The 13,394-nt window shown below is 49.8% G+C and overlaps 1 protein-coding gene across 1 annotated transcript; it reads right to left on the minus strand.

The window, feature by feature from the left end:
* Nucleotides 1–627: 627 nt before the first annotated feature.
* On the minus strand, nt 628–13,371 carry NKX6-1 (NK6 homeobox 1). Its single transcript, XM_044429129.1, has 3 exons — nt 13,098–13,371; nt 10,863–11,035; nt 628–891 (listed from the first exon to the last, which is right to left on the minus strand). Exons 1-3 carry the CDS (start codon nt 13,369–13,371, stop codon nt 628–630), a joined length of 711 nt encoding a protein of 236 aa, XP_044285064.1.
* Between the last annotated feature and the right edge of the window lie 23 nt (nt 13,372–13,394).

Consider the following 13,394-nt stretch of genomic DNA (forward strand, 5'->3'; position numbering starts at 1 on the left):
CAGTGGATATTTGAACTCATGTTTTTTGTGATTTTCTTTCCACTTTCCGGTATCAAATACGGGCACCAGTAACCAGCGAAAGGGGTTTTTTTTGGGGGGGGGGGCAGGACGGGACACCAGAAAAAAAATCAATCCCCGCGTTCACACGCCACAAATATCCCACTACTGAACCCAAACGAGAAGAATTTCGGGAGCGAGCTTTCCAAAGCCGCACACGCGCGCCCGCCCGCCCGCACAAGCAAGGGCCAAAGTACTGTACATGTTAAATACTCGCAGTCACGGAAGCCGCTCGGGGCTCGCTCTATTTACACGGAGGCGCCAGCGGGGTTACTTCGGAGTCTGGCCAGCCGGGAGCAGGACTGGGGGCGGCGGCGGCGGCGGCGGCGGCGGGGGGCGCGCTCCCTCGAGAGGCCCCGATCCCCTGCCTGCCACCTGCGGGGAGGAGCGCGGGCGGGCAGCCCCCCGCCGAGCGCCTCCCAGCGGCGGCGGCGAGCGGGCGGGCGGCGGCGCGCCCCCTCCGGCGCGGTAGAAAAATAGCTCTGTGCGTCGGTCCGCGGAGCGCCGCCCGGGGCTGGGGCTCGGGCGCGGGCGCGGGCGCGGGCTGGGCCGCAGGGCCGGCGCGCCCGCCTAGGAGGAGGCCTCGTTCTCCGACGCGTGCAGCAGGAGGCTGGCGCTGGCGCCGGCGCCGCCCGGCTTGTGCTTCTTGAGCAGCTGCGTGATCTTCTCGTCGTCCGAGTTGGGGTCCAGCGGCTTGTTGTAGTCGTCGTCCTCGTCCTCGTTCTCCGAGGCGCCCTTCAGCCGCTCCGTCTCCGAGTCCTGCTTCTTCTTGGCCGTCGCCATCTCGGCCGCGTGCTTCTTCCGCCACTTGGTCCGCCGGTTCTGGAACCAGACCTGCGGGGAAGAGACGGGGCGGGGGCGCAGTGGGGCGGCGTGAGGCCCGTCGCAGGCAGGCCGCCGCCTGTCGCCAGGCGCCGGCTGGCCCTGAGCCCCGCACGGAGCGACCCGGAGCCGCGGATCCGGATGGATCGGCCGCCTGTCCCTTGCAAGGGCTCCCCTCGCAGCCGAGCCAAAGGGAACACGTGCGTTGCAGCACACCTCCGGGCTCTTAAGCGCAACTTGGCGGAAAGGAGCGAAGCAGGTCGCCGAAGAAGCCCGCCCCTGCACGTTGCCTGACACGTTGACCCGCAGCACTTCTCAAGCTGCTAGTCAACCCGAAGGTTCAAGCAGCAGCGGGGAGCTTCAAAAAGCAGGGCACAAACGATCCGGTTTGCAAGCCTTTTCAAGACAAATTTGTAAACTGTTTTCACTTACTTGTCCATAAGAAAAAATAAGGTGGCAAAGGGTTCTGTGCCCAGGAGTTACTCCAGCAGATTTAGGCTGCAATCCCCACCCCACCCCACATACTGGCTCAGTGGGTCTTGCATCTGAGCAGGTTGTTTGGAGCTGGGTTCAAAGTCCCCAGAGCCGTGGCCTGACTCAGAGCTAACAACCCCGTGTAAGATTAAGGGTGCATTGATCTAAAAGTTAGCCTCCCCTCCATCCAAAGCCACACAACACTTAATTTTAGAATCACAAACAGGAAAGCTATAGCTATACCCTCCAAAAACTGAGCAACCTCGGCCCTTCTTAGCTACACCTTCAGCACAGGGCCTAGGGCGGTCTTTCCCAACCAGGTGTCCCCCAGAGAGTTTGCACTACAGTTCCCATCACCCCCAGCCAGCATGGTTCATTAATAATGGGTAGATCGTGGGAACCGCACTGCAAGCCCTTTGGAGGGTGACAGGGTGGGGCAGCAGTTGAATCAAATATTACCTCCAGACCAGAATCATTTTAGCCCACTGACTACCTGCTCAAGATCAGAGCTCTGAATCCCCCCAGGCTAAGAAGAACCACTAGTCCTTGGGCACCAGGGTTGTGGGGCCCACATATGTCCTGTTACCCATATGGTGCTCTCATGCACAGGACAATTCCCATTGTATCAATGAGCATCTGTGGAAAATATGCACCACTCCTGTCCTGATTCAAGGGTCTTGAGCATTTATCTGTGAAGCCACATGGTATGTTCTCCTCTGCTTTTGTACTTAATAGATGCTTATATTAGAATCCCATTTCATCCATAAGGATGCACTGGAAATGTCTCCTTGCTGACTTGTTGCCAGCCAGTCTACCAGCATTTGACCAAGTGGAAAAGGATTGGAAATGGAGATATGTGGGAAACAGTCCCGCCAGGTGTGGTCTCTAATACCTCCAGGTAGGGCAGGAAGAACTGCTGCCTGAAACCCCAGAGACCTGCTGTCCATCCACACTGAGTCAGATGTTTATATGCTACCTCTTAATTTTGACAGGGTTTCTTTTTCCAACTTACCTTGATTTTTATTATCATTCTAACAACAGCACACAAAGATGAAGATACCAAGACCTTGCCAAGGACTTGTGCATAGCCACCCTGCCCACAGTATATTACTAATGGTTTGGGTGGTGAGGAGAGAGAAATGAAGCAAACGGTATAATCCAAGCCCCAAATTAAAGACCTTTGAGACTGCAGTTCTAGGCACATTTCCCTGGGAGTAAGTCCCGTTGATCAAAGTCAGATTTGCTTCTAAGTAAACATGACTAGGCTCAAATGACAAGTTGCACTGCTGTGAAAGACAGCCTCCTCAACCACTGAACTCGATGGGCACCAAGAAAGGGTGGGAGGTGGCTCAACTTTTGTCAGAGTATGTCCCATACATACCTTCTAAAGGAACTTTCCCTGCCTGGAAACAATACTCATTTGTGTAAACAAAGCTATCTGGTTTTAAAGGGTGACTGTTTAAAATTGAACACTCCTGATCCCAAATTACAAGTGTGTGGCTTCTTCTGTTAAGAATTCAGCATTTCTGGTGCCACGATTTTGAGTATAGGCTCACCATAGACGTCCCCTTTCCTATTCTCAGGCCAACCCCAGGTATACCACCCTACCTAGATTATTTTACATGGATTAGCTCCCCCTCAGCACACCAGAGTTACCTTGCTAAAATCATGAATGTGTGATCCCACATTTGCTATTACAAAACTGGAATGGAGAAGGGAAGGGTTAATAATAATTAATCGATTAATCCAGTTGAGCTGGATTAATAAATCTGAAGGAAGAGCAAAACTTCATGCAGAGGTATGCATGGCTCCAACATTACACACTTTCAAGCAGGTTTTAAAAACTTAGTTCAGAGGTATTCCTGTGCTGACGCTTTGAAATAACAGAGCTGTTCTTAAACTGTCTTAGCTTTATTATTTGGGGATCTATTGGAATTTATGTGGCAATTTTATAATGTTTGAATTAACTGGCTTAATCTGTTTTTCCAGCTATCTAGGTGTTCTTGTTTTCTGTGTATGTTATGCTTTTGATCATATAGATCTTCATTCTAAGGGCTATGCCATAAAAGCCTTCCTCTGTATGTGTGCATATGCGCATGTATTATATATATATGGTGTTGTGGATAATTATTATATGGCATATTGGAACCACCTATTTCTACTAATCTGGTTCTGATCTGCATCGCACTTAACATCAGTACTTGGATTTTAAGTCTATTTGGTTTATCATAAACATGCACATGCAAACACAGAGGACCAACAGCCAATCTAGTTAAACAGAGACATTTGGAAATAATCAGTTTTATACAATAATCAGATTCAATCCTAAATCCTGTTATGTGAAAATCAGATCCAGTGAAAGGGATAGAATTTACTCATAAGTAAAAACCTTGTGATGCAGCATGGAAATTCATGTTTTGTTTATTGAAATAAGGTGTAATTGTGAACAGTGGTGTCCTTGCATAGTTCTCAATAATTTCCATGAAGACTGTGCAGGAAAACTTCTAGGAGAATCACTCCCTGGGTGCAAAACAGTTAAAACTAGGGAAGGGCTGTAATCCAGTGGAAGACCTCCTTACTTTGCATATAGATGGTTCCAGGTTCAACGCTCTAACATCTCCAGGTAGCTCTGGGAAAGAGTCCTTTCTGAAACTCTGGAGATCTGCCGTCAGTCTATGTGGAAACTTAAGTTCCCAATCTAATATAATGCATTTTGAATGTTATTTTCATCAATATAGACATCTTTGTGTGCACTTCCCCCTAATATGAGCTTTTGTCTGCATTTTTGATTGGAAAGCTCCACTGCAACTTTTGGAGAAATGTAAATGCTAGAGGATAATGGATTTTAATCAATACATTGCTTTGAAAGAGCAAAATTAGGTAAGTCCACATTAAAATGCCAACCAAGCCTATTTTCCCCCCAGACTAAATTTCTTCCCTCCTAAACCAAAGTTAGCTTGTTTATTTGGATAACTATTTATGCTGGTGTTATACTAATTAAAAGTCAGCCCTTCTGCCCATGGCTACTTAAAATACAGGCAGAACCCTTGTGCTGTTGATAGGCTATTGTTCCACTGCTTTTCTGGCTTCTTACAGTAGACTCATTGAAATCAATAGGCCAAGTTAGTCCCAACTCAGGATGCATTGATTTCAAGGAGTCTTCAGGCAAAACTAAGTCTGTATGCAGCCCATTAATTAAGATGTCTTGCTTCGTTTCTATTTGCTTGCATTCTACTGTGTCACAAATACTGCAAATTAGTACGGATACAACGTAACCGAATCTTTGGATAGCAGGTATTCCTTAGAAGAAGCATCCTCACCCATCTCCACCACAACACATCCACACAGGTTGTGTATCACTGACGCACAAATGCAGCTAGTCCTTACGGAAATAAAGTGAGTGTGTGGCTAGCACCACTGGGCCAGCTATCCTGCGTCTCAGCTGCCCTCCGAAACAGACAAGGGAGAGTCTTCTGCCTCCAACCTGAACATTTGCATGGCTAGCCCCATAGATCTCAGATTGGAGCCCCATTTAAGTTGGGGGGGGGGGGCGCCTGGGCATGCATGTGGATGCCCATCTGAAGTTACTCATATGAAAAACCGAGAAATAAGTCCCACTGAAATCAAGGGAATATACTTCCAAGAAAATGAAGTTATCACTGTGCTTTCCATTTTGATTACTGCCTTGAGTGGAGCTGACAGGCCATCCATCATATAGACAATCATTGACATCCATAACAATTACTTTTATGCAGTCCGTAATCAACTGATTTGATGATTCGTATTTGTGCAGTGCAATCCTGACCATGTCTCCTCAGAATTAAGTCCCATTATGTCCAATGGGTCTTACTCCCAGGTAACGGGGCATTAGATTGCAACCTCAGCACATCATAGATTAATATCTAAGCATTGTTTATGCTACTATGAACTAAATCACTTATCAGAACTGCAAATGAGTTATTAATAGCAATTAGTAGTCACAGCACAGTTATTAGCATCAAGAATAATTGGAAACCATCACTGTATGATTGCTATTCATGTTAACATTCACACCAATAGATACAGTGTAACAATCACTTATTTAATTTGTTTAGCAATCAGGACAAGAGCATTCATTGTTTGATTGGTCTTTCTTCAAACAGTACAGCTCTTTTGTAACGTAGTTATTACTAAGAAGACAAATATTAGTCTGATACTACCTTTGGTACCAGTATACCACATACATGAAGTTAGTTTAGAAAAATGACCAGTAAGGGGAAGCACAAGAAAGGTGTGCAGAATTAGGCATGGTGTGGAGAAAGCAGAGAGAAATACATTTTTCTCAAGGTAAGCATGAATAGGACTGCAGCTCTGGGCAATGAAAATAATCCTGCAGCTGTTTACTGGAGAGTAAGCAGCATTCAACTGAATGGGGTTTACTTCTGAGTAGACATTCTAAACTCTCGGCCAACCACAGCTCAGTTTAAGGATGGGATCCTAAGTAAACTTGTGTAATGCTACGCTCCACTCAGCTCAGTAGGACTTACTTCTGAGTAAATACGCACATGAAAACATGTTGCAATGATTTACATGTTGTTTGTCAAGATCTAAATCTGGCCAAGGTAACTTTCAAGTGGCATAAAATAATAAAATGATAAGAAACAATATTAACTCAGTGTTAGTGGGGAGCTGCATATGGATGCCAATGCTTTTGTTCAGTGGAATCCTTGCTACTTTTCCTTTCCCAGCTGTAAAAGCCTTTGGACTAAGAACTGTCCCTTTCGCCTCCTGCATAAAAGTGGTGTACACTTGTAGCACTGGGACACCATCACATGACAAACTGCTCTCCTTCTGCATACTTTGAAGGATCGCCAATTTAAAAATAAGCATTTGCTTGAATCTCTCCTATTGGTATTCTGCAGTGCTTAACTTTGGCTGGATGGTACCCAGAAGTGACAGCAAGTTCATAGCTTTAGCAGCTAAGGGGATCTTCCCCTCCCAAACTAACATCTTAATTAAAAGGGTGGAGGATGACTGGCCTTATCTTTGTTTCACCCTTTGGCATGTTATTTTCCATTCAAACCACCACTTTGTGCAAAACGCCTGTTTAAGGCTACAGTCCCATCGAAATGAATGGGCCTTACTCTGCTCAGTTGTGGTTTTCTAACCAAGGAGTTATACGTTAAATGCGATCAACTTTAATGGGTCTACTCTAAGTAGGACAACCACTGGACGCAATCCACATTTAGGATTGTCCTTCTAAGGAGCCCAACTATGTACAGGATTACAATCACACACAGAAACGTTTTCCCACAAAATGCTTTACCATACCAACTTGGAGACTGCATCATTTCCTAGCTCCTTCTTTCCCTTTGGAGATTAAGTTTTATGTTATTTCCTTCATTCTCCCTCAGTATTTACTTTCCCGTTCTCTCCCATCTGTCTCATTTGATTTGTTTTTCTCCAGACGCAAACAGAGAGTATCAAGGCTGAATACATTCCCATCTCTATCATGAAAATATGTACCGTCTTGTTTATTATTGCTATTCTCATGTGTAATTCAAAGGGAAAGCACACGTGCTTCTTAGATCTGTAAATCCAAAGGCCTGGATAGATGGAAAATTACACAAGCAGATTATCTGGGCTGGGGGGGAAAATAAGCAAGTTGCATCTTTTTATCCTCCTTGTTATCGCTTTAAGATGCTGCTGCTATCATCATCATCATCATCATCATTTTTATCATCATTTTATTGATCATTTTATCAAGCTGCATCTCTGTAACAACTAAACCATGTCCACTGAAGCTGAAGTAGCTTGCTTCTGAAATCAGTGGTCCCCCTCCAAGAAAATCAGCTGCGCTTAAGGTTACTTTCTTGCCCAGGCTTGCTTGGTACTTTCAGACAAGACAATGTATGTTAGTTCAGAAGAAAGTCTAGTTGGTTACAGTGCAATTTACTCCCAAGTAAAAGCGCTTCGGATACGTGGTTGCAGTCAGTCTCATCTGACACAGTGGGATTTTAACTAAAAGATGAATAGCATGGCAATTGTTTTAATGCTATATTTTTATTTTATATTTGTGCCGATGGTGTACAGTGTTTTAAAATTATTATGATTCAGCTGTGCGGACTTTTCTCGTGAAAAATAAATGAACTATTTGAAAGGAAAGGAAAGGCAACGAAAGCGAGCGAGCAAGCGTCTCCTCCTGGAATTAATGGAGCACGTTCAGTCCAGAAGGTTATAAACGCGCTCAGCCCGTCTGGAAGGCGCGCGGGTCAAACGCGCCCCGGTGCCAGCCCTCACCGCGCAACCCTGGGCGCTTCGGCCGCAACGCGGCTTCTCGCGGCAGGGTCAGGCCTGGATCCAGGCCCGGAAGGGTTGCAGCGCCATCCTATGGCGCGCAAGGCCCCCGGATCCAGCGCCCGGCCGTGCAAGGGCGCGCCTGGCCCGACCCACTGAGAAAGAAGCGGGGAAAGCAGAGCAAACGAACTCCCGCTCCGACACAGAACTAACCACGCGCAAGAGCCAGCGTAGTCGTCACACTGCCCGGCCTGCCTGGACAGCCCTGTTCAGATGTGGGGCAGGCGGGGGTGGGACCCCCCGATCCACACTGCCCCTCCGCCCCCCCCCTCGCGCCGAGGTCCAATAAGTGGCTGATTGCCTGCCGCTATTCTACAAGGCCCCGCTAATTTATTCATCGCCTTTCCCACATGTTTACAGTGACAAATGACGACCGCCAGGTAGCTTCGGGAAGAAGAGGCCATGCGGAAAAGAGGACCCTCCCCCTTTGAACAGCCACCCACCCACCCACGCGAGCCTGCGCCCCGTTGGAAGGCGCACTCGCCCCGAAGGACGCGCCGCGCGGTTCCGCTTTGGAAAGCTAAGCGAGGAAGCTGAGAGACAGAGCAGAGGCGAAGACAGATATCCCGACACGTCCCCCGACGGCTTCCTGCCGCAAAGGCTGGTTTTCCCCGCGATCAGCGAGGGAGGAAAGCGGCGCTTCGCAGCGAGGCCGAAGCTCGGTTCTCGCTTGCGCCCCCTCGGCTCTGACGCCCCAGGAAAAGCGCCTTTGCGCCGAAGGGCAGGAAAGTCCTCCGGCCTCGGCGCGCCAAAGCGCAGCAGACAAACCGGGAGGCGCGATCCAGGCAGCCAAAGTTTGGCAAGCGCATCGTGGCATCCTAGCCCTCTCTACTCAGACGTAAGCCCCGCTGAGTTCAGTGGGGCTTACTCTCAGGTAAGTGAGTATATCGGTGTAGCGATTCACCTCGTGACGGGGGAATGCCCTACATTTTAAGTTTTCTGCCCTGCAGGTTTAGGTCAGTCTATGCTATTTTATGGCACGCTCCCTTACATCGTGTTCTTCTGCGAACGTTTTGTTTCGTGCTGGTCTGACGGAAGATGCCACGGCTCCCATCTGCTGGTCTTAGGAGTAAAGACCGCCCTCTTAAATACGACTTCCTCCCAGGTAAAAATGCACAGCCGTCAGAACCAATTGAAAAACAAATAAACAAAGCACGTGCTCCGTTTGTTTTGCTGTCGAACGAACCTGCTGCATAAACCTAAACATGTTTACTCCAAAGAAAATCCACCTGAGTCGGCTTGACTCCCAAGTAAGAGTGTTAGGACTGCAGTCTTGAAAGGGCTCAGGGCACTACAGTAACCTCCCTACCTTTACCTGCAAGTAAGCCCCATTGAACACAGTGGAAAAATCTTCTGAGCTGACATTCATAGCATTGCCTTGTAAATGGCAGAAGGAGAGAGAGAGAGAAGGGGTTTGAGGAGGAGAATTTTTGAAGCATCAAATTTCAGATATATTTGCTCTGGATCCCAGAATGATAAAGTTAACCACTTTGCGTGTGAGTCTCTCTCTCCCTCAAAAGAGAGAAATCTGATCCCCAGAATTATCTCTTTGGTTGTTGTCATTAAATCCCAGCATGATGAACTGCAACTAAAACACTTAAATCCATTGACATACAAGCTGTCCTCGCTATAATAAGATCGCCAAAGAAGAGCCTTGTGCTGCTTTACAGACTAACAAATTGATTATGACTTACACTTCCGAGGACAGAGAATGCAAGGCCTCTGCCACAATAACAGGCTCCTCTTTAAGGCACAGCAAGCTCTTCATTTCCCTTTTGTTTTGTTCTTTGCTGTTGTTTTTCGGTCAACCTGCTAACATCCCTCCCTCTCTCTAAACATGCAGGCTGAAGAGCAGAGCTGCCCCTCACTGATGGCCAGGCTTACATTATTATTACTATATCATCATCATCATCATCATCATCATCATCATCATCATCATCATCATCATCTTATCCCACCTTTCTTTCTCTGGAAAGGAACCCAAGGCAGTTTATAAGGTTCCCCTTCTCTCTATTTGTCTTTACAGCAACAACCCTGTGAGGGGGGCTTGGCAGAGAGTAACTGGCCCAAAGCCAACCAGTAAGGTTGGTGACTGAGTGGGAACCAGAACCCTGAACTCAGAATCCTCCAAACAACCAATATGTGGTTTCCCCCATTAATGTTGTGTGAACAGCAGTACCGCACCTGCTACCACGGGATCTGCGAACCTTCTGCGCTCTGGAGTAGCCTCGCCTTCCAAAGCGACAGTCTGAACTCTGCGCTTGCTTAGGCAACCTCCTTCACTCTCACTCTCTCCAAAGGGCTCAGTTCCAGATAAGTATACAAAGCATTGCAGCCAATAAGTCATGCCTTATGGCACTGATTTGTTTTAACCAGTGCCACAACATTGCTGCTTTTTCATGCCATTTTTAAGACTTTACACCTTCTTGCCTCATTTTAGCTCCTCACAGACCCAATCCAATTACTTGGAAACAAGTGGAACTTACTCACAAGTAAACACGTTCACAATTCAATATGAATACCTGATGCAGCTCTACGCACCAGGATTTTAAAGCATTAAGCATTAACCCACTCCCTCTTTTGCTTCGCCTCAAGCCATATATTCACAGAAAAACATTTATTCGGGCTTACTTTCCAACAACACTGAACACCATCTCTGCGAAGGATTAAAATTGTTCAGTCTCAGTAGAATATATTTTGAAACAAAGAGTGAACAAGGCTGTTCGGGAGGGGGGATAATTAGAAATTGAAATGATAAGTCTAAATATTCATTGAATTAGTGAGGTGGTCATCCAAAACTTCGGAGAGATGAAATATAAGCTCTAGGCAAGTTTATACATAGAATATTGGTATAATTAAAATTAAGAAATTAAGCAACTCGTAATCATAAAAAACTTGTGCCAGATATGCGTATAATAATTATCTACATCCGGAAATGAGTAAAGAGTGGGGACGCTTTTCCCTTGCAAAATCTGTGCAAAGTGCCCATGTCTTATGCTGGCCATATGGAGGCGCCTAGAGCCAACCTGTTCATTTCAGGATGAGGCCGATTTCGATGGCCCCAGCCCCAATTCCTTTGTCCATCCACACCTCCTCTCGGCCAATTGTCTTCCGACACTCACACCCCCCGGCTGAGCAGTGGGTGGCATTCTCCTGTCTGACCTGAGGCTCACCTTGACTTGGCTTTCCGTCATCCCCAGCGAGTAGGCGAGCCTCGCTCTCTCGGGCCCAGCTAAGTATTTCGTTTGCTCAAAAGTCTTTTCCAAAGCAAAGATCTGCTGGCCCGAAAACGTCGGCCTGGTATGTTTCCTTTTGCCGTCCTTGTCCAGCAAAATTGACCCTTGATCTAGAGAAAGGACCAGGGAAAGGGAGGGGGAGAAGAGAGAGACGGGCATATTTTAGCGGACAGAATAACAGCACACTCCTATCTATTCAGAAAGAAGCCCGGCTGAGTCCCATGGAAATTACTCATAGGAGAGTAAAAAATAAATAAAATAAATGTAGATATTAAAATTAAAAAAACATGTTTTGCTGGGGAAAGGATATTTTTGGCAACTGGAGATTATTGCAAACTCCGTTTGGTGATTGAGAATCTGGATTTTACAGAGGTTCGGATCATTCACCTAGGAATGATTACACTTCTAATCTCTTTTTGTTTTCCTTGGTTTTATTGAAGAAAGTATACAGATTGAAACGAACGAATAAAGGAACAAAGGAAAGAATATGCATTTAACTCGTTGCCAGCTTTATAAGAGTCCTGTATGTTTCATACCAAAGGAATGTTATTTTAGGTTAAAAAATCCTTAAAGGGAAAAATGAATAAAGGATCAATAAAATTACTTAGAATTATGAAAGTAGTCACAAAATAATTTTTAAGTACTATGAAACCCTATTTCACCCAAGAGAGAGAGAGAGGAAGGCCCGTTCCATCGAAAATGCATGCCTTAAAGAAAAATCAACCTTTTCTCTTTCCCTTCGTCAATGGCACAACCGTTTTTGTCTTTCTTCCTTTCTTTCTTTTTAAAGAAAGCCCCGCTAGCAGGATGGCTGTGGCCATGTCTACTCAAGAGTAAATCCAACTGCTCTCAGCTGGATCTGCTGTTTCCCAGGAGTTCCCCGTACAATAGCAGCTCGACTCGTGGCAAAATGGCCAGATAGGAACGGAGCGCACCGGTGTAAGCGAAATTCTTGCAGACTGTGTAATACAAGTACCTGGAGACTAGTGAACCTGAGTGCTCGGTTGGAGTTCATTTGCTTCGTGTTTTTTAAGGGTGGGGCGCCGGTCCAGCAGAGATCTGTGGAATCGGCTGGCCCCTCGCCTTGGGCTGGAAGGTCGGAGGGAGCGAGCGGCTGGGCCGCCAGGAGAGGAGGCGTCTTTTGCCAGGAATCCAGCAAGGAGGACGGCCAGAGGCAGAGGGCCGGCTTCTCGAAGGGGAGCACGGCGCCCCGGGAGCCGCCAGGATGCCGCGGATGAGCCGGCCCGCCCGGTGCTGCCCCCGGCGCCGGCAGAGCGAGCGAGCGAGCGAGCGACCCCCGCGAGAGCGCGCCGCCCCAGCGCCCGCCGCCCGAGCGCCCGAGGTCTCCCTGCGGCGGCCGCCTGGCCTGGGCGCGCTCCCTCGCAAGCGAAGCCGCTGCTCCCGCGGGCCGGCGCTGCAGGGGAAGGGCTGTCCGCGGCTCGCTAACCCGAAAGCGCCTGGCAGCAACCTGCGCGGAGCTCGCCGCGCGGCACCTGCCCGGAGGCCTCCCTGCCGTCCGCGCGAACGGAGGGGGGCCCTCGCCCGGGCGCGCGTCTGCGAGCCGGCCTTGGGCAGCGCCGGGGCCTTGGGCGCGGGCGACGCCACCAAGCCAGGGCTACGGGTGCCGGGGCGCAGCGCGGGCAGCGCTCCCCCTTCGGGGCCGGGAGCTCCGGCGCAGCGGGCTGGGCCAGAGGCGAGGGGCCAAGGCAGGGCGCTCACGCGGAGGCTGTTCCTTCCCCTCCCTCCCTCCCTCCGTCCAAAGCGAGGTGCAGCCTGGGAGAAGGACGGGGAGGCCGTGCGCCGGCTGAGTGGAGACGGGCAGGCTGCGGGTTCGAGGCCCGGGCGATGAGGGTGTCCTCCCCGGGGGAGGCACGTGGGAAGGGCCAGGGAAGAGGGAGGGGTGGGGTCAGGGCGCGCGGGAGCTTCCCACCCCTGCGGGAGCCGGGATAACGGGGGAGCTGCGTCGGCGGGGGGGGCACCCTGGGGATCGGGGGTGCCCCTTGGGCATCCCTGGAGGCCCCAGAATCCACGGGCCCGGCTGGGAAGGAAGAGCAGGGCCGGCAGGGCCCGGGGGGGGGGGGCGCTTCTGCGGGGCGGTTGCCGGAGCGGGCGGGTCTGGCGGGCCCCGGGCGCAGCGCGGCGCGGCGCAGCGCGGCCGGGCCGGGTACTCACGCGGCGTGCAGGCGAGGCGCGCGTCCCTCCAGGGCGGGCTCTGCATGACCCCCGGCCAGAAGATGGGCGTCCGGCCCGGCAGCTCGGCCAGCGGCTTAGGGTAGCGGCCCACGGCGGCCACGGCGGCGGCGGCGCTGGGGCTGAAGTAGAGGCCGGGCGGCGGCGGCGGCGGGCTGAGGCTGCTGAAGCGCGGCAGCCCGGCCAGCAGCCCGGCGGCCGGCGCGGCGGACGTCGAGGCCGAGGCCGAGGCGGAGGCGGCGGCCAGCGCCGGCATGGACGGCCGGCCCAGGATGTCGT

This window comes from Varanus komodoensis, unplaced genomic scaffold, assembly GCF_004798865.1.
Source record: "Varanus komodoensis strain SLA01 unplaced genomic scaffold, ASM479886v1 scaffold2, whole genome shotgun sequence".
NCBI classification, from domain to species: Eukaryota; Metazoa; Chordata; class Lepidosauria; order Squamata; family Varanidae; genus Varanus; species Varanus komodoensis.

Coding starts and splice junctions, on each gene's coding strand:
- NKX6-1 (XM_044429129.1), bottom strand. CDS start 13,371: ATGCCGGCGCTGGCCGCCGCCTCCGCCTCGGCCTCGGCCTCGACGTCC. Junction 11,036..13,097: donor GCGCCTCGCCTGCACGCCGC/GTGAGTACCCGG, acceptor TCCTTTCTCTAG/ATCAAGGGTCAATTTTGCTG. Junction 892..10,862: donor TGACGGAAAGCCAAGTCAAG/GTGAGCCTCAGG, acceptor TCTTCCCCGCAG/GTCTGGTTCCAGAACCGGCG.